Source organism: Nannospalax galili, unplaced genomic scaffold (genome assembly GCF_000622305.1).
Source record: "Nannospalax galili isolate Female #2095 unplaced genomic scaffold, S.galili_v1.0 scaffold321, whole genome shotgun sequence".
Classification (NCBI taxonomy): Eukaryota; Metazoa; Chordata; class Mammalia; order Rodentia; family Spalacidae; genus Nannospalax; species Nannospalax galili.
In genome coordinates this window covers 3,213,133-3,232,600 of record NW_008345972.1, presented here as the reverse complement: position 1 = coordinate 3,232,600, position 19,468 = coordinate 3,213,133, and the positions used below count along the sequence as shown (strand labels likewise).

At 47.3% G+C, this 19,468-nt stretch overlaps 1 protein-coding gene across 5 annotated transcripts in view; it reads right to left on the bottom strand.

Annotated features, from left to right (window-relative positions):
- Hic2 (HIC ZBTB transcriptional repressor 2) overlaps nucleotides 1-19,468 on the bottom strand; it is a 43,204-nt gene that overhangs the window by 18,081 nt on the left and 5,655 nt on the right. For 3 of the 5 annotated variants that reach the window (XM_029567886.1, XM_029567888.1, XM_029567889.1), the window contains exon 2: nucleotides 869-966. In XM_029567886.1, coding sequence (XP_029423746.1) covers nucleotides 869-894 — 26 coding nt within the window. In that variant the 5' untranslated portion in view covers nucleotides 895-966. Of the gene's footprint in view, nucleotides 1-868; nucleotides 1,023-4,308; nucleotides 4,361-19,468 lie in introns of those variants that run through there. The other 2 variants (XM_029567887.1, XM_008842233.2) reach the window with 2 other exon arrangements.

Genomic DNA, 19,468 nt, shown 5'->3' with positions numbered 1-19,468 from the left:
AGTCCCACCCCAACACCAGTCAAGGGGAGTATCATTCTAGCCCCATCTGCCATCCAACAGCAGAGTGCACAAGGTAGCTACCCAGAGGACATGGAGACACAACTGCCAGCAACGCAGCATCAAGGCCTTAGCATAAGGCTGGGCTTCCAGCAGCTCCCACAGGCAGCAGAGTCTCCCCATTCAGGGTCCAATTGCTACCAGGCTACGTTTGAGCTCAAAGACCCTATCTCAGATTAAAGGCATGTGTCACCACACCAGGCTTCAGGGCCCAATTTCTGTAAGTAGTTTATTCTAAAGCTCACTTCAGCCTCTTATCTGCCCTTGTTTACAGAGAGGAAACTAACAATCTCATGTCTCTTAAAGTTTCAGAGTTCACTTCAAGTGAACACAGATGTAACCGGAAAGCTACCACTCAGCCTCACAGTAAGTACCTGCTGGGGGCCCAACCTGTTCCTTGCCCCATTCCAGCTGAAGCAACTCAAGAGAGTACCGAAAGGCTGGGGACATAGAGAACCAACCCTTTCCTACCAGCCAGGCAGGGACAAAGAGCTCAAGGTATGGTTTCTAAACCAGGTCCTAGGCCCTAGGCCCCAGGGTAATACCAGTGTCAGCTCTGGCACCACCCACAATGCCTGGTGCCTCAAGCCTAGCAAAAGAAGAAACAAAGAATAGGAGAGCCCATGTATCCTTAGCAACCCCTTTACTGGGGGTGGGGAAGCAAGGCCACAGGCCCTAGGCTCCCTACATGCTGTCCCACACTGTACACACATAGGACCATAGGACAGAGGCTGCACTCTGAGGCTATATGAGCTACCCAGAAAGCCCCAGGACTGCAAACAGGTGGTGGTCCTTCCTCTCCCAGGCCTACCGGAGTGCCAGGGGCCCAGAAACCATGTGAGCAGCAACCAGCGTGGGTGGCCTCCTTGAGCACGCAGACTTCCTGAAGGAGCATCAATGCCTGGTCACCTGGGGAGAAGAAGGCAGATCAGCAACGGAGAGAGAAAAAGCAGGAAGGAGCATGGAGAGACTACATACTCTACTCCCAAAAAGGTATAGGGACACCTGGAGACAGCAAAGCAAGAGACAAGGGTCACAGTGCCCCAGTTACAACAATGGTGGGGAAGACTGAAGGACCTAGCAGCTGGGTAGTACCTAATGCAGACTACAGATTTAGAATACCCCAGGGTCACCTAGATTGAGGGGGTTAGTGGAAGTTACACAATTCCAGACAGGCCAGCAGGGTGGCAGCCTTTCTCAGGCTACAAGAACTAGTCTCAAACGCCAGCGCAGGGGTGGGGGGTGGTGCACGACAATGACACAGAACAGCAGAGGCAGAAGGATCTCTGTGAGATTGAGGTCAGCTTGGTCTACATTGTGAGGTTTCAGGTCAGCTGCAACTACAAGGTAACTGTGTCTCAAAAAGACCAAGAAGGAAAAAAAAAAAAAAAAGAACTAGTCTCAACGGCTTCTGGCTTTACTGCCTCTTTCCCTCCTTCTCCAGAGGGGCTAGTAAACTCCTGCTCTGTCCAGCTTAACCAAATACCTCCCCCTCTAGGGGTTTCACAGCCTGAGGGCTCAAACCAGCAGCAGCAACCCACCAAAACAGCCAGCAGCCAACCATAGATAAAGGTGGGCTCCCACCACCATCATCCTGGGTCCTAAAGAAAGGATCTTGAGTTTCTGAGTCCCTATACTATACACAGAATAGCCCAGTTCCCACTGGAGCAGAGCCAGGAATAGGAGAGGGAGCCTGCAGCAGACAGGAGCCCATCTCTGCTAGCCCTTATCCCATCCCATCCCATCCCATCCCATCCCATCCCTAGGGCCAAGAGGGCTCAGCAGGTCCCTCAGGAATGTGACCAGACCTGGGGTGCAGGCCTTAGGCTGGGAGGCCTCAGCTCTAGACTTCAGACTGTCAGCTGTCTCTCCAGCCCTTGGAGCAGCTCCCCTTTCAGAAGGAGGGGAGAGCTGAAGGGAGGGGCACAGAGTGAGCACAGTATCCCACCAAAGGCCAGAGAGAAGCAGAACCAGCTCTGAGACTCAAGTCTAAAGAAGAGGACAAGGGACAAAAAAGATGCCACTAAAACTGGCAAGATGAGTCCGAAAGACCACGGGAAGCCATGGCATCCATCTTAGCCAGTCAGAACCTACCAAGCAGCCTAGACCAATGCCTGCTCAGTGCCCTCTGGCTTAGCACCTGCCAGACCCTGCAATTACAGGCTACTACCCTTGATAGAGGTCAGCCAACTGTAAGAGACCATGCAGGAAGCACTCCAGTTATGGGAATGCCCTGCCAGTGTCTGCTACACAGCCCTGCCAGACACTTCTCTGGCCTAGGTGAGGCTGAGTGGCTGACGAAGTTCTATTAGCAAGAAAAGGCACAACTGTTTTTTGGGTTTTGTTTTAATTTTAGGTTATCATTTTTACTTTATGTGTATGCATGTACTGCCTGCATGTAGGTAAGTGCACCCGTGTCGTGCTATGTCCATGGAGGTCAGAAGAGGCCTAGAACTAGAGTTATGGACAGTGGTTAGCTGCCATGTGGGTGCTGGGATTGGAACCTGGGTCTTCTGCAAGAACGACCACAACTGGTCTTTCTGTGCCTCCCCTGAGAGGAGGTGGTGGAGCCCCTGCTGAGAGTTTATAGTCTGTCATCCCTACCCAGGTCCCTATCCCATGAGAACACATCACTATCCTGCAGCTACCTACAAATCATTGCTTTTCTCTTCCTATTCCAAAGATGACCAAAGATCTCTGTTCTGCCTACTTTCCCTGGAGAGACCACAAGGTGGGGTGGGGATGGGGGGGAAGGACCAGGGATCATGATTAGACATACCAGTCCAGGAAAAAGCCAGACAAAAGGGCTGGTGCCCAGCTCTAGAAAGTTACCTACTGGTAGCAGGGATGCAGGTACAAACTAGCACCCAGCAGCCTCTGGCAAGCAGGCCCAGGCAGTATACCCACCAATCCCAAGGATAGCAGACCTGGCCCAAGACTACTGTCAGCCCAGAACACTGGCACATGTAGCCTTCTGGGGCAATGGGGCAGGAGGCCTTGCATCTCAGGGCTGACCTGAATAGATCCTTTAGGGGTCCAGAGAAAGGGAAGGGAGGGCACAGAAACTGCCCCCTTGGTTAAGAACCCTCTGCTCCAAGTATCCCCTGTGGGTATGCCCCAGCAAGGCTGACCTTAATAGACAAGGTTCATCTACTGTGAACATAGGTGAGCAGAAGGAATAATATACAATTCTGGGCTACCTTCCCAGGCCCTCACAGACAAGAGACATATGACCTTGATAATGGAATAGTTTAACCCACTTACCCTTCTTATTCTCCCCTCCTAATTACACAAAAATCAGAGACATCTCCAGACTGAGGACAGACTGTGGTCCCAGAAAAGAACTACCACATTACATATACGCCTTGACACATGCACACAAGACACACATCACTGCAGGAAAGCTATAGGACACCACAACCTAGTAACACTCCATACTACAGAGCACCAGTGGTTTTGCCCGGTGGTCTTAGGACCAAATAATCACTGACTCAGGGGATCAAAATTCCAACTTTTTGTTGTTTTTCAGATAGAACACCATGTAGCCCAGGCTGGCTTCCAACTTGCTACACAACGCAGGATGACCTTGAACTCATCCTCCTGCCTCTATCTCCCAAGTGCTAGGATTACAAATAATACAAGTCCAATGCAATATTCAAAATCTGAACAATTTCTACTAAGTGCTCATTGACTCTGCACCATACCATTTTGGTATGTCACACTACAGTGTGATTTTAAGACAGGCATGGTAGCATAAGACCCAACACATGTTCAAAACCAGACAGGGCTACAGAACAATACCCTGTACCTGTCCCCCAGACAAAGACAGGCCACACACGGTGGAGCATGTCTTTAATCCCAGCACTCAGGAGGCAGAGGCAGGCACATCTTTAAGGCCAGCCTGGCCTACATAGGGAGTTCCAGGCCTGTGGGGAAAAAAAAAAAAACAACAAGTTAAGACCAGGAAGATGGCTCAGCGAGTAAAAGTGCTTGCTTCCAAGCCTGACCCGAGTTTGATCCCCAGGACCCATATGGTAGAAAGAAAGAACTGACTGGTTGTCCTCTGACCCCACACATGCAGCAGCATGCATTATACCCTCACATACAATATATACATACAAAAACATTTAAAGGAGAATGAAAGCACAAGCATGGATGAATTCCATGATCACTGGATGAGTAGAAATCATTTACATCAAGTTCTACAACAGGCAAAACTGACACATGGAAGAAACAAATCGGCAAGCTTACATGGGCAGAGCGGCCACAGCTGCAAGACAGGTCCCTGTTAGTCACTCTTGGCTTTTCTCTGGTGGGCCACCACTGGTGTATCTCCAAAAGTCAGTCAAGGCCCAGACCAGCACAACCTCTCAGGGCCTCCCACACTCTCCCATGTGCCCACAATCCCTGTATTCATTTACCACCACCACCATCCCCCCAATGCACACCATTCAAATGGTCAATGAAAAGACAGGGACTGGGGCTTCCCATCCTCACCTTACTGTCTCCTAACCTTAAAAATGGAACTCCAAGCCAGGCATGGTGGCATATACCTTTAATACTAGCACTTGGGAGGCAGAGGCAGGCAGATCTCTGAGTTGGAGGCCAGCCTGGTCTACATAAGTGAGTTTCAGGACTGTTGGGGCTACAGGGAGACCCTGTCTCAAAAGGTCAAAAAAAAAAAAAAGAGTGGAACTCCATTGGGGGACTGATCCCATCCATGATCCTATGGGGGACAAAACCCCTCTCCACAGTGCCTCAGGGGCTGGTGCGGGAGAGATCAGAACACCTGAAGGCATCTCTTTCCCCACAACCTACAATGAGGCAGGAGAGTATGCTATGGCCTAGCAAGACACAAGTTTTGAAAAGTGATCCTTGCTTAAACAGAAACAAAGACTACCCTGCCAATAAGCTGCCCCAACTCAGCTTGGACACCCACCTTGCCTACTGCCATGGTCTCCAGAGGCCGCACACTCAGTACTGCTCTGGCTATCAAGCCTCCTTGTGACTCCCTCTGGACACCAGGCTGGCAGCCCTGCTTCTAGGACAAGAGCAATCCTCCAGGCCCACAGCAAGGCCCAGACTCAGGGTGTGGTTTCCAACCACATGATACTCCTCACCCTTCCACTCAATGCCTGATCCCCTCAGGCAGGAATGAACCCTCCTGGAGGCATCCACTGGCACCTGGACTGGAATTCCTCTGCTTCACACCCAGCCAGGTGGCCTGGTGAAAAGGGTAAAGGCCAAGGAAGGGGGCCACCTCACTCAGCCCTCCAGAAGCTTCTCATCCTGCCTCCCCAATTGGCAGCCACTGACACTTTCCCAGAAGAATGCTTCTTGTAGGAGGCCTGGGGACTGAGGAGAAGCTCCTGCTTGGATCACCTCAAAGAGTTTCTTCCACTACAACCACCCTTGTGAGTGCCACCACCAGATGAGATGGACAAGTCCTGTAAGGCCAGAAGCCTTGAGCAAAACACAGCCACCAGACAGCTTCTACACCCCAGAGATTTAAGCATATCTGATTAGTGTCTGGGAGGGCCAGGACATGTCACCTCTGCCCACAAACCTTAACATGAGGGCAACTAGTTCCAGGTCCCAATTCCAGACTAACACCAAAACTCCCTACTACAGTTACCTCCATAGACCATGCCTGGCCCATCCCAAGTCTGAACTACCTGAAAGGGACGAAACAAGTGAGGATCCAGAAAGATTCCCAAGACCCCAGGCCAGGGCCAAATTGTAGACACTGTCACAAGCTCATTCAGCCTGTCCCTAAAGCCCTACCCACCCCAGCCTTCTACCATAGCTCATGCAGTCTCATCTGCCCATGTGAGATGGGTCCACTGAGGGGAGAGGGCATAGTGACTGAGCAGGTCTGAGCAGGTCCAATCTCACTATAGCTTATGAGAGCATTATCTCCACCTCCAGTTACAGATAAGGTTCTTGGGGGGTTAAGCAACTTGCCCCCAGAGACAGGAGTAAATAGGCAGCAGAATGAGGACCTAAAGCCTGACTTTGGAGCTGTGGTCAACTTTTTCACTCCCAGGGAGTACCTCCAAGTACAGAGCTGTTTGGGGGAGCTCAGGCTCCTTCCCCTCCCACCCCTGGGAACCTGGAAGCCTGGCTCACTAGTAAAGAGTTTACATAGCATGTATGAGACCCTGGGTTCAAACCCCAGCTTCACAAAAAAAAAAAAAAAAACCCTCCCACCACCTACCTACCTGCCTATCCACAGCAGAGCCTCACCTTGGTTATGGTCTCATGAACTCAATTCACTGTGAAGGGCATAGGCCTCGGGAAGAAATAAGGTGAGGCCTATGGAGCCAGCTTCAGGGGCTAGGCTAGGGCTTACAGCTCCTGCAAGAATACCCCCTAGCCAGGGGTAGTGACCTCCTGCCCTCTAGGCATGGGCTTGGTAGTGGGTGGGGCTCAGTGCTCTGGGCAAGCCCAGCCATGTAATTTAGTCTAGACCTGGACGGTGGCCAGCTACTCCTGGCTCTCTCCCAGACCATTCTCCTGGAAAGCAACAGGCTCTGAGAATGCCAGAAGCCCAGCCCTCCCTCTACCACAGCTTCTATGAAATAAAACACCTGGGTTCTACTAAGCATGTTAGTGATGCTCCCGCAGCTAGGTAAGTAACTCTCACTAAGAAAAAGCTGAGAGAGGACTGGTGCTACAAGGAAGGCCTAGAGAGAGGCACTAATGTTGCACTATAGCACACCAAGTCCTGTGCCCTCAAACGTATATAGCCTCATCCTTTCTTCCTAGTGCCAGGACTCTCCCTGGTAGATCTGCACTAGCTCCGGACCACTGAGGGTTCCACAACAGACTGAGGCTGTGCTCACTATAAGGTAAGTGCTACTTGAAGTGGAATAATAATTTAAGATTGTGCCGAGTATTACAAAAACCAGGATTATCCCTAAACTCTGTCCTCATACTGAATTGTCCCCAGTAGGGTCTGAGCTAGGGGGTAAGAGACTCACTTTGAGCAACAGGATAAAAGATAAAAAAAAAATCCTGCATCAGCACTCGGGAGGCAGAGGCAGGCAGATCTCTGTGAGTTCAAGGCCAGCCTGGTCTACATAGTGAGTTCCAGGACAGCTGGGGCTACAGGGAGACCCTGTCTCAAAAAGGCCAAAAAAAAGAAAAAAAGAAAAAAAAAAATCCTGCATGCAGTACAACACTGGGAATTCAGGAGGCAAGACAAACTAAGATGAGGTTCCTACAGGTTTCTCCAGTCTCTCATCCTTCTTTTCTTGCTGGTGGATATGGCTCAAGGAGCAGCAGCATCACTACGGTCTTACAAAACGCAGGTACTTAGCCCCACTCTAGAACTACCAACAACAGCATCATTTTTTTTACATCTATTTATTTATTTTGTGTATATGTGTGAGTATGTATAGGCCACAGCAACTGTGTGGAGTTCAAAGGACAATTTCCAGGAATCGGTTCTCTCTTGGGTCCTAGGGATCAAACTCAGGTCCATCAGGCTTGGCAGCAGGCAATTTTATCTAGTGAGCCATCTCTCCAGCTCAAGAGTCTGCATCTTAGCCCCTGGAAATACAATGTTCGTATGTGAGAAGCACTGGCTAGGGCATGAGCTACTGTTCAATAAACTTGAGGATCTACACTCATACTAAGTACTCAACTGAGTACTGTCAAGTGGAAGGAAAAAAGCCTCCAAAGGAAAGACTTATTTCCCAAGCCAACAAGTCTAGCAGCTGGTGGCTAGAAACAGTAGACCTGAAATGGAACAAGAGGCAGTGAGGCCCAGGTCTGGTACAAGTTAGGACAGTAACCAAGGGTGTGGGGGGTCTTCTTGGGCAATGTACACTAGTTAGAGAAGAGGTATGGGTGGCTAGAAGAGGACAGCCTCTGGGCCAGTTGAGATGACCGGCGTTCAATTCCCAGAACTCCATTGTAGGAGAGAACAAATTCCTGAATGTTGTCCTCTAAGGAGTTCTAGGTCAACTAAGGTTACATAGTGAGAACCTGTCTCAAAAACACAAAACAAAGGCTAGTCTTGGTGGCACAGGTCTTACATCCCAGCACTCAGGAGGCAGAGGCAGGCAGACCTCTGTTAGTTTCAGGCTAGCTGGGACTATAGGGAGACCCTATCTCAAAAAGACCACCCCCCCACCAACAAAAAACAAACACAAAAACAAGAGTTAAAAGAAAGAAAAGAGGATCTATAGGGTAGGGGGTGTAGCTCACTGGTACAGCTCTTGCCTAACATGTAAGAGGCTATGGGTTCCATTTCCAGCAACCAAAAAACAAACAAACAAACAAAAAAGGTAAAGAAGTGACTGTGTAAGAAAGGATAAGCAGTGACAACACAGCAACAAGTAGGTAGAAATTCCACAGGCAAGGAGTTAAAAGGGCACCAGGAAGCCTGGGCCACCGGCTGGAGGGACTGACTATCAAGATCATCTCCTCTGCCTGGGGACATCCTTCAAATGAGATAACTGAACCCCAGAGGGAGGGTTATGTCACAGCTGAGTCACTAGCGTAGCCACCTAGCCCAAGGCTATGAAGACTGACTCCAACTTCCCAACTCCAAAATCAATCCTGATAGCCAATGAAGTATTACATCAAGTAGGAACTCTACACAATTAAAAATAAAACCCCTGGGGTGGGGGTATTGTGCACATTCAGATCTCTAGGCCAGCCTGGTCTACAAGGTGAGTTCCAGGCCAGGTGGACAGGGAGACCTTGTCTCAAAAAGGAAAAAAAAAAACAAAAAACACCCTATCATCTTCTATTATATGTAATCGTAAGACACTTCAATGATCTTTTAAAAAGGAAAAACTACCTTTCAATGTAGGTGTCCTCCCAGGAGTGTTTCATCCTCTGGTAAATGCTAAGGAAAGCACATGCCTGTAGCCCTGGCACTCGGGAGGCTGAGGCATGAAGATCACCATAACTCTTAAGTAAACCTGGGCTACAGAGTACAGAACCTGTCTCCAAAAAGGAAAAAAAAAAAAGCTACGACAAACTAGGATCCAAAAACCTGCCCTGACCATGACACAGTATGACCTCTGGGATGCTGTATTGGAATCAGCAAAACAGAATCATGAAAGTTCCATATCAGATAGTAATGATGGACTTGAATTAACTAGATAAAAACTAAAGAATATTTTCTAGGGACAAAAGAAAAAGGAGATGTTAAGGGTTTTTTAAAAATTATTATTTCGGCCAGGCATGGTAGTGCACAACCTTTAATCCCAGCACTTGGGAGGCAGAGGCAGGTAGATCTTTGTGAGTTTGAGGCCAGCCTGATCTACATAGTGAGTTCCAGGTCAGCTGGAGCTACAGGGAGATCCTGTTTCAAAAAGACCAAACAAAAAATGCACTTAAAATTTTAAAATTATATATATATAATTTCAAAGCCGGTGGCACACGCCTTTAATCCCAGCACTGGGGAGGCAGAGGTAGACAAAAAAAAAATTTCTGTGTGTGTTAGGTGTGTACACACACATGCCACAACATACATGGAGGTCAGGGGACAACTTGTAGGAGTCAGTTCTCTCCTGCCACCATAACGGTCTCAGGGATCCAATTCCTATCATCAGACTTGTCACCTTTACCCACTGAGCCATCTTGCTGGTCCAAAAGAGGATGTTTTATTTAATTTATTTTTTATTTATTTATTTTATTTATTTATTTATTTATTTATTTATTTATTTATTTATTTATTTATCTATTTATTTTATTTACTGTATTTTTGAGTCAGGGTCTCCCTGGAGTCCCAGCTGGCCTGGCCTGGAACTCCCTATGTAGACCAGACTAGCCTCAGACTCACAGAGATCCACCTGCCTCCTGAGTGCTGGGATTAAAGGCACGCACCACCATGCCCAATTCCAAAAGAGGAAACAAGACCAGAACTATTTCCAGAAAGAAAAAGAACGTAAGTCCAACTGAGGGGCTGGGGATGTAGCTCAGTTGGTAGGGAGCTTGCCTAGCATTCGGTTCAATCCCCAGCTCTACATAAATGGGCATGACAGCAGATGCCTCTAATCCAGAAGATCTCAAATTCTAGGCCAGCCTAGGCTACATAGTGAGTTCAAGACCACTATGAGTTCAAGAAGTGTACTGGGGAGGCAAAGACTGAAGAGCACAGCAAACTGAAACATCTATGGAGCCCGTTCCACATGTATTATCCTTCACTGGCACTTTCTGAAGTGGAAAACATGCAAGCCCTATGCACAGCTGTCTCTGAGGCATATATACCAACAGGATCATGCACATACATTCACCAGCATAGGTAGTTCTGCTGGGCAGAGCCCAACTCCAGAGACAGATTAAAGTTTAAACAACTAAGACATGAGTCAGACATGGTGGCATACATCTGTAATCCCAACACTTGGGAGGCAGAAAGGATGACTGCCCCAAGCAGAAGGCCAACCTAGTCTACACAGTAAATTTAGGACAGCCAAGACTACAATCCAGTAGTAAAGAAGACTGAAGTGTTAGGTTGGTTTGTTACTGTGGTTGTTAAGGTAGGGTCTTATGAGGCCAAGGCTGGCCTCAAACTCCCTATGTAGCAGAGGATGGCTTTGAACTCCTGATTCTGTTTCCACCTCCCATGTGCTAGAATTATATATGTGCTCTATCAGTGCTAGAATTATATATGTGCTCTATCACACTCTGCTTAGAAAGAGGCACCCAACCCCCTTGCTCTTGCATGGGTAATCCACCCCAGAACCCCCAGAGCCTCAAACACATGGCTCAGAAACTAGAGCCAAAGTTCAGGAGGGATTAAGGTTAGGTTAGGTTTGGTTTCTGGGACACTTTTCTTGACATTTAGTTCAGGCTAGCCTCAAACTTAAGACCCTCCTGCCTCAGACTCCTGAGTGTTAGTATTTCAAGCATGCCCTGCCAAGCCAAGCAAGTTAAATCCAAATGGGGATTAAAAGTTAAAAGCACAGGATGCTCTTGCAGAGATCTGGGTTTAATTCCCAGCACCCATGCTGCAGTTAACAACCGTCCAGGGAAATCCAACTCCCTCTTCTGACTCCAGGGGTATTACACAACACAGGTGCACTTACACACATGCAGGCAATACACTCATACACATAATTTTTTTTGTCTTTTTGAGACAGGGTCTCCTTGTAGCCCCAGCTGTCCTGGAACTCACTATGTAGACCAAGCTGGCCTAGAACTCACAAAGATCTGCCTGCCTCTCCCTCCCAAGTGCTGGGGTTAAAGGCATGTGCCACCACACCCGGCACACATAAAATATTTTAAAAACAAAAATTTTTTAAATCAAGTTAGACATCTTCCAAATGTTTATTATACTACCTGCTGGTTTCAAGAATCTTTTTTTTTTTTTTTTTTTTGAGATAGGGTCTCACCATGTAGCCCAAGTTTGCCTCAATTATAAGATTGTTCCACTTAATCCTCCTGAATGCTAGGATTATAGGCATGTGTCACTATACCTAACTACTACTGGAGTTTATTTTTGTTGTTTGTTTTGAGACAGGGTCTCACTATGTACCTTGGCTGACCTGGAACTCACTAATACAGACCAATCTGGCTGGTCTCAAACTCACAGAGATCTGCCTCCCAAGAGCTGGGATTTATTTGTTTTGATATGGGGGTCTTGTTTTTTGTTTGTTTTTTTTTTCTTTTTCTTTTTGAGACAGTCTTTTGTAGCCTAAACTCACCTGGAACTATGTAGACCAGGCTGCCAGGCTGGCCTTGAACTCATAGTACCTCTGCCTCAAGCACTGAATGGATTAAAGGCATGTGCCACAACTCCAGGCTAGGGTCTTGTTATGTAGCCCAGGCTAGCCTCCCCTGTAGCAATCCTCCTGCCTCAATGCTAGGATTATGGTATGAGTCACCACATCTAACTTAGAAAATTTAAAGGATAAAATTGAGGAGCTGATATGGAAAAAAAGTACCACAGTCTATGGTCCTAGGCCATAAAAACCTCCAGGCAGGACAATCTATAAGGATTTTACTTACCTAGTAGGTAAGCTGAAAGAATAACCAAGGAAAGGCTAAAAGCTCAGCAAGGGAATCAGACAATCAGACAGAAACCACTTCAACACCAGGCAAAAGGCTGTTTCACTGTATTTTTAAAAGTGAGTTTAGGGATTAGGGATATAGTCAGTTGGCAGAGTGCTGGTCTTGCATTCATGAAGCCCTGGGTTTGATCCATAGCACTGGATAAGTGGCATGGAGACACATGCTTATCATATCAGTACTATGGAGGTTGAGGCAGGAGGATCAAGATTCAAGATTATCCACAGCTACACAGCAAGTTTCACATCAGTCTAGGACACATGAGCCCCTCATCCCACTTAAAAAAAAAAAAAAAAAAAAAAGGACAAGAGACAAGATGAGTCTAATCCCTGGAACCCACATAAAGGTGGAAGAAGAAAAAAAACAACTCCAAAGCTGTCCTCTGACCTACACACATACACATACATACACAGACACACTTTTTTTTTAATAAGCTAGGCATGACACCTTTAATCCCAGCACTGAGAAGGCAGAGGCAGGTGGATCTCTGTTGAAGGCCAGCCTGGTCTACATACTGAGTTCCAGGCCATCCTGGTCTACATACAAGTTCTAGACCAGCTGGGGCTACAGGGAGACCCTGTCCCAAAAAACAAAAGCAAAAACACTGAAGGGAGGGAGGGAGGGAGGGAATAAATGGGAGTACCTGGGAGGTGGGGTGAGGTGGCTGCTTCTTACTTGAGAATAGGAGAACCAAGGTATTATGATTAGTGGGATATTTACTATCAATTGCAGTGAGTTATCCACTATTAGTATCTATGTTATTTAAGATGTGTATGTGCATTTACATAAAGTATAACTTAGATCAATTGGTTGTTACCTCTATAATACCCTAACTTCCTAGAGCTAATCTCTAAGTCTACTAAGGAGCTGAGACTGTTCTGTACCAAAGTCCCCCAAAAAACAGGAGGTAGGGAAGAGACATGGTCCAGGGAGGAGTCAAAAATAGTGGATAACTTATGAGGTGTTGAGTCTCTGCATGCTCTGATTTAGAATCCAATCAATCCTGAGTTGCTCTGCTTAAGGCCTTCAATGAGTTCCTGATGCCCTTAGATAAGGCCTAAGCTCAGCCTTGACAGACACAGCTCTTCCCAGACAGGTTCTGAACTCACTTCATCCTCCCACAATCTCATCTGAGGAGCCAACAGACCATGCCCCTCAATGGATGACCTTTCCCACTCAGTCCTTCCTATTCCTTTCTCCCCCCTCACATAATCTATCAGCCACTGAACTGTTTTTGTTTTGAATACCTCCCCTCCTGCCCACCCCATTCTCATCAACTAGCACCAAAATTAAAAAACCATGTGACCACATTCTTTGGATTTTTTTTTTTCTTTTTTTGCCACATGGTCTCACTATGTAGCCTTGGCTGTCCTCAAACTCAAGAGATTCTCCTGCCTCAGGAGTGCTGGGATTAAAGGCATGCAGCACCACACCCAGCCACTAGTTCATTTTAAAGAAAATGTCAAATTATCCAACCCTACGTATCCTGTCAGTCATTCTGTCAAGCATAATTAATGCTCCATAAGCAAGCAGTAGTTTGACTCCCAGTTCAAATAGATGTGCAGGGCCTCTTCTGGGCATGCACACCTTTCTACTCAAGTGTCTGACAGAAAAGCCTCATGCGTTCTTCCCATTTCATCATTCTTCATACTAAGCACTCCTGAATGAAAAGTGCTCCTGGTACTGGCAGTGTCGAACAGCAGAGCACTAGAAGTATATGTAACAGGCAGCAAAACAACACAGGGGCTGGGGAGATAGCTCAGCTGGTACTGTTTGCCACACACACAGAATTAAGTCCTGGGTTAGACCTTCAGCACCACATAAAACTAGGCATGGTGGTGTATGCCAGTAATCTCAGCATCTGCTGACAGGTACAGACAAGAGAATCAGAAGTTCAAAGTCATCCTTACCTATACATTAAGTTTTCTAAGCTACTCAGGGTTACATGAGACAAAAAAACAAAAAAACACCCACAATGCAAAGATTGGTAACTTCTAAGTATTATGTCATGAAAAGGGGCCTACAAACAGTTCTGTGAGAATGGCTGACATGTACTGTCCCAAATATTTCATATATATATATATATATATATATATATATATATATATGACTTTTATGTGTATGAGTGTGTATGAGTATTGCTGGCATGTATGTAAGTGCACCCATATCATGTAATGCCCAAGGAAGTCAGAAAAGGGTGTCAGATCCCCTGGAACTGGAATTACTGACAGTTATTAGCCACCATGTGGGTGCTAAGAACCAAACCCAGGTCCTCTGCAAAAGCAGCCAGTGTTCTTCACCAAAGAGTCATCTCTACAGTCCATCTCAAATATTTCTAAAAACACTTTTTTTTTTGGTCTTTTTTGAGACAGGTCTCTCTCTGTAGCCTCAGCTGACCTGGAAGTCACTAGGTAAACCCGGCTGGCCTCGAACTCAGAGATCCACCTTTCCTCTGCCTCCAGAGCACTAGGATTAAAGGCGTGCCCCACCACGCCCAGCTAACAACACATTTTTTAAGCAAGGAGAATAAGGCTCACAGAGGTTACGGAATGGTGTGGTCCAATTTGACACTGCAGTACTCTTTCTGTGAAAATGCCAAAAATCCTGGGCAAAGGGGCCTTCTAGTAAACCTTAGAGTAGCAATGTTTAAATAAATAAAAGGGCATATGAAATAGCATCTAGAAATTATTCCAGCTCCTCAGAGGCCTGTAAACTCCTACCAGTGACACCGACAGCAGAACTGCCCGTCCTGCCTCTGCAGGTGCTGAGGTTGTAGACTGTGGGCACAAGCAACAGAGTAGCCCAGCAGGAGAAGGGTACTACCAGGAAACAGGTTGTGAATGTGTATGCTGCCTGCTGGGGGCATGAAGCCAAAGTCCCCTGGCCAAAGTGGCTAAGCAAGCCCTACTTACTGCTCTTATCAGAGTCCACACATGCCTGGAATGTGGGACTTTGGAAACAATCTTCTCCCCCCAGCCAGTACAGGGGCTGCCCCAGGCTCACACCTGGCCTTTTGGGGCTTAGGTTCACCTACCACAGCCAAAGAGCAGTGCCTGCTGACTACCTGGAGGCACTTTAGCAGGTCATGGCTCCATCCCTTGCATCCTTGTTCCAACACCCTGAGCTCATCTACAGAGGGGCCACCCTTCTCCCCACACCATCAGCGGCAGTGCATGAGCACTTCTTTACCAGAACTGAAAGAATCCTAAGAGAAGGGAAAATGGCCAGATCTGAACTTGCAATTCTCAGTCTGCCCTACAGTCCTTTCCTAGAGTTGTTCAGCATGCTACAGAGACCCTATATGCTAGAAGCAGCAGTGATGAAGGATAAAGATGGCCCAGGGCGCTTGGCACCAGGCCTGATGAAAACCCCTATGGTAGAGAGAACTGACTCCCCAAATCTCCACAAGTTGTTCTCTGACCCTCCATATCTGCAAAGCTTCCCCCTAAAAAAATATAGATATAGTGCTGGAGAGATGGCTCAGCAGTTAAGAACACTGGCTGTTCTTGCAGAGGGCCCAGGTTCAAATCCCAGAACCCACATGGCAGCTAACAACTGTCCATAACTCTAGTTCCAGGGGATCCGACAGCCTCTTTTGTCCTCCATGGGCATTGCACTACATGAATGCACTTACCTACATGCAGGCATAACACCCATAGACATAAAACAATAAAATATTTTTTAAAAAATAGATATAAGCCGGGCGTGGTGGCGCACGCCTTTAATCCCAGGACTCGGGAGGCAGAGGCAGGCGGATCTCTGTGAGTTCAAGGCCAGTCTGATCTACATAGTGAGTTCCAGGCCAGCTGGGGCTACTGGGAGACCATGTCTCAAAAAAAAAAAAAGATATAATAAAAGAAGAAAAAAGATGGGTTAGAGAGATGGCTCAATGGTTAAGAGCAGAAGAACCAGGTTTGATTCCCAGCATCCACATGGTGGTTAGTAACCATCCAAAACTCCAGTTGCAGGGGATCCAATGCCCTCTTCTGTCCTCCACAGGCACTGCATGACACAGGTGCACTTACATACATGCAGGCATAACACATAAAATAAAAATAAGTAAATTTTTCGGGGGCTGGAGAGATGGCTCAGCGGTTAAGAACACTGGTTGTTCTTGCAGAAGACCCGGGTTCAAATCCCAATCTGAAGACATTTCACGACACGGGTGCACTTATATACACGCAGGCAATACAATGCATACACATAAAATAAAATAAATTTAAAAATTTAAAAATAAATTTTTGAAAAAATCTGCCTCCTTAGCACAGTAGGCAACATGTCACTTCTCATAAAAGAAAAAAAGAAAAAAAAAATCTAAGTTGTGGACCATTAAGATGGCTCAACCTGAGTTTGATCCCCAGAATCCACAAGGTAGAGAGAAGAGACTTCTGTAAGTTGTCCTCTAACCTCTATATACACTTCATGGCACAGGCATGCACCATCACATGCACGTCATATATATAAATAATAAATTGAGGGGCTGAAGAGATGGATCAATAGATAAGAACACTGGCAGCTCTTGTAGAGGACCAGGGTTTGATTCCCAGCCCCGACACAGGAGCTAACAATCATATGTAAATCCAGTTCCAAGGGATCTGAAGCCCTCTTCCTACCTCCATGAGTATTGACTTACATACATGCAGACAATATACTCAGACACATAAAATTTTTAATTTTTTTAATAATAATAAATTGGGCATGGTGTCACACACCTGTGATCCCAGCATTCATGCCTAGGCTAGATAGAAAGTTGGGAGGACAATCTAAAAAAAGGGGGAGTGCATGTCTCTAATCCCAGCACTCAGGAGGCAGGCAGATCTCTGAGGCCAGCTTAGTCTAGTTTTCCAGGCCAGCCAGGGTTAGAGTCAGGCTCTGTCTAAAAAAATAAGAGGGGAGGGGGTCATGAGGAGCTCTTAGGAGTTGGGTGTCTGTCTTGGGTGTAACCCCCGCCCCCCACACACACACCCCAGCAGCTATCTACTCACAGAACAGTTTGTCCAGATGCATCTACCAAGATTCACACAGCAGGTTACCCTGCCTGCGTCCCTAACCCAGTTCTTCCTCTTCAGACCCTACCCCAGCTCCTTCACTGTCTCCATCCAGGCTGCTCTCCCACCTCTGAAGGATCAAACTTCCTATCCAGGACATAAGACTACACTACACCCAGAGGTCTTACCAGTCCTGTCACAGTTATTGCCCTAACCCTAACCCTAGTAGACACAAACTAAACACCAGGCCATCCCATGTTCTGTAACCAAAGAGGTAGAACCACACCGTACCTGCCTCTCACACCCTTTAACAGCACCCCCATCCCTTCTTTCCTGTCCCTTATTAGCAGCTTCACACACCTTGCCCACATAATGCAGCCCAGGAAATAACCTCAGGGACATTAAAGTCAAAGAAAGAGGCAGCAGTCCCAGCAGTCCCCATTAGTCACACTTGAATCAACTGTAGCCAAAGTGGGCTTGTCGGGAGCCACTATGTCAGGCTTTGCCAGGTTACAAAGAGCCCAATGGGAACCCAAGAATGCTACCAAGCCAAATTACACAACTATGGAAACACCAGCTACAGAGCTGGTGAGACTTAAGTCCTAGGGCTGAGGGAAGAAGGTGACCCCTAGGGGACATTCTACAAGGAAGCCCCTCAGTGTATGACCAGGTTTTCTCCTACCGCTTTCCCCTCTATGCTCAATGTTCCTCTGCTAACAAAGACTCTGTCCACTCATTCAGTAGGTAGCTGCTAACCCCACAGGGCCCTCCCAGCTCAGTAACAGCATAGAGCCCACTCAGCCTCACTGCTCAGTTCTCACCCCTATGTAACTCTGTTACCAACAAACTGCTGGATCAGTGTTTCTCAAACTTGGTCACACATCTGCTTTACCACAGGAACCATAAGGCCCACTACCAAAGGATACACTGGGTTTCTCCGAGAAATTTGATGTACAGTCCAAGGTTTTAGTCAAGCACACACAGTACAGGTAACAGCATTGCCAAGTGCATATGTAGTCCAAGTTCATCACCCAGCACAGCTCACTGTGTCCACACAAAGATAAGCTCCTGAGGTCCCAGACCCCACTCTCTTTTCATAGTTTATGAACAAGAACTCACCAAGAATTCACCTTCTCATGTCAATTGTGGTAGTGTAGGCCTTTAAGCCCAGCACTCAGGAGACAGAGGTAGGTGGACCTCTGGAAAAGAAAAAAGGGAAAAAAGAAAAGGAAAAATTTCAGAATTCACCTGCTTCCAAGCAGCAGGGTGAAGGAGCTGCAAAGGCCATGGACAGGGTTCAGGTCATGGGGCCCTGTTCCTGAAAGGGTCTACAACTGGGCTGATGAAGAGGCCAATGATACCCAGATCCTAGGATGGAAATGAGAGCAGCCCCTTCCACCTGCCAAAGCATCTGCCCAACCTAAGTGCTGCCAGGAATGAGACCTGAGGCCCCAGATCCACACAGGACAACACCTAGCAGCTGCACTCATGCAGAGCCTCAGCAGGCCCACTCTTACCTACAAGTACTCACTTCACCAAACCTTTTTATCTGGGGGTTCCCATGGGGCAGATGGAGTGACCTGGTGGAACAGCCTACCTTTCCATGCCTCATACTGTTCCTTTTCACCCACACCCCAGGTCTCTCAAAGTGGATCACCAGCAAACAGGAAACAAGCATCTCCAATGTGCTTCCATCTCAGGGAACAGCAAGGACTTTGGGCCTCAAGGCAAGTGGCTGAGGCAAGTGGCTGACTCATTCTTTCTCACCTTGGAGATTAGGAGATCCACCAAGACCTCTACCTCCTGCTTCAACACCAAAGCCATACTCCTCTCTCTTCTACGTCAGCACTACCATGAAAGACATGGAAGTTGAACAGTCAGAAAGATAGTTCCATCAGGCCTGGCAACCCTCCTGAAGGTTTTAGGAAGTGTCATAGGGTCATTCTCCCCACTCAGTCATGTCCCTCCGAAGACCTTCCCCTCCCCCTCCTGGGCTGTGAGAGAGCTTGGCACCAGCTCCAGGCCTTCCCAACCCAAGCTCATTAGGGACCCCTTACCACTACTCACCAACAACTTGCTCTGCTGCTCACAGCAGGCCCAAAGAAACAGCTGTTCCTCAGGGCCCTTCCCCAGTCCGGTCCCTAACCCTTAAGGCAAGCTTTTTAAATTTTGTTTTTTTTTAATTTTATGTGTATTTGTGTACTGCCTACATGTAGGTAAATGCACCCATGTCGTGCAATGTCCTTGGAGGTCAGAAGAGGCTGTTGGATTCCCTGGGACTGGAGTTACAGATAGCTGTTAGCTGCCTTATGGGTGCTGGGATTCAAACATGGGTCTTCTGCAAGAACAACCAGTGCTCTTAACTGCTGAGCCATCTCTCCAGCCCCGGGGGC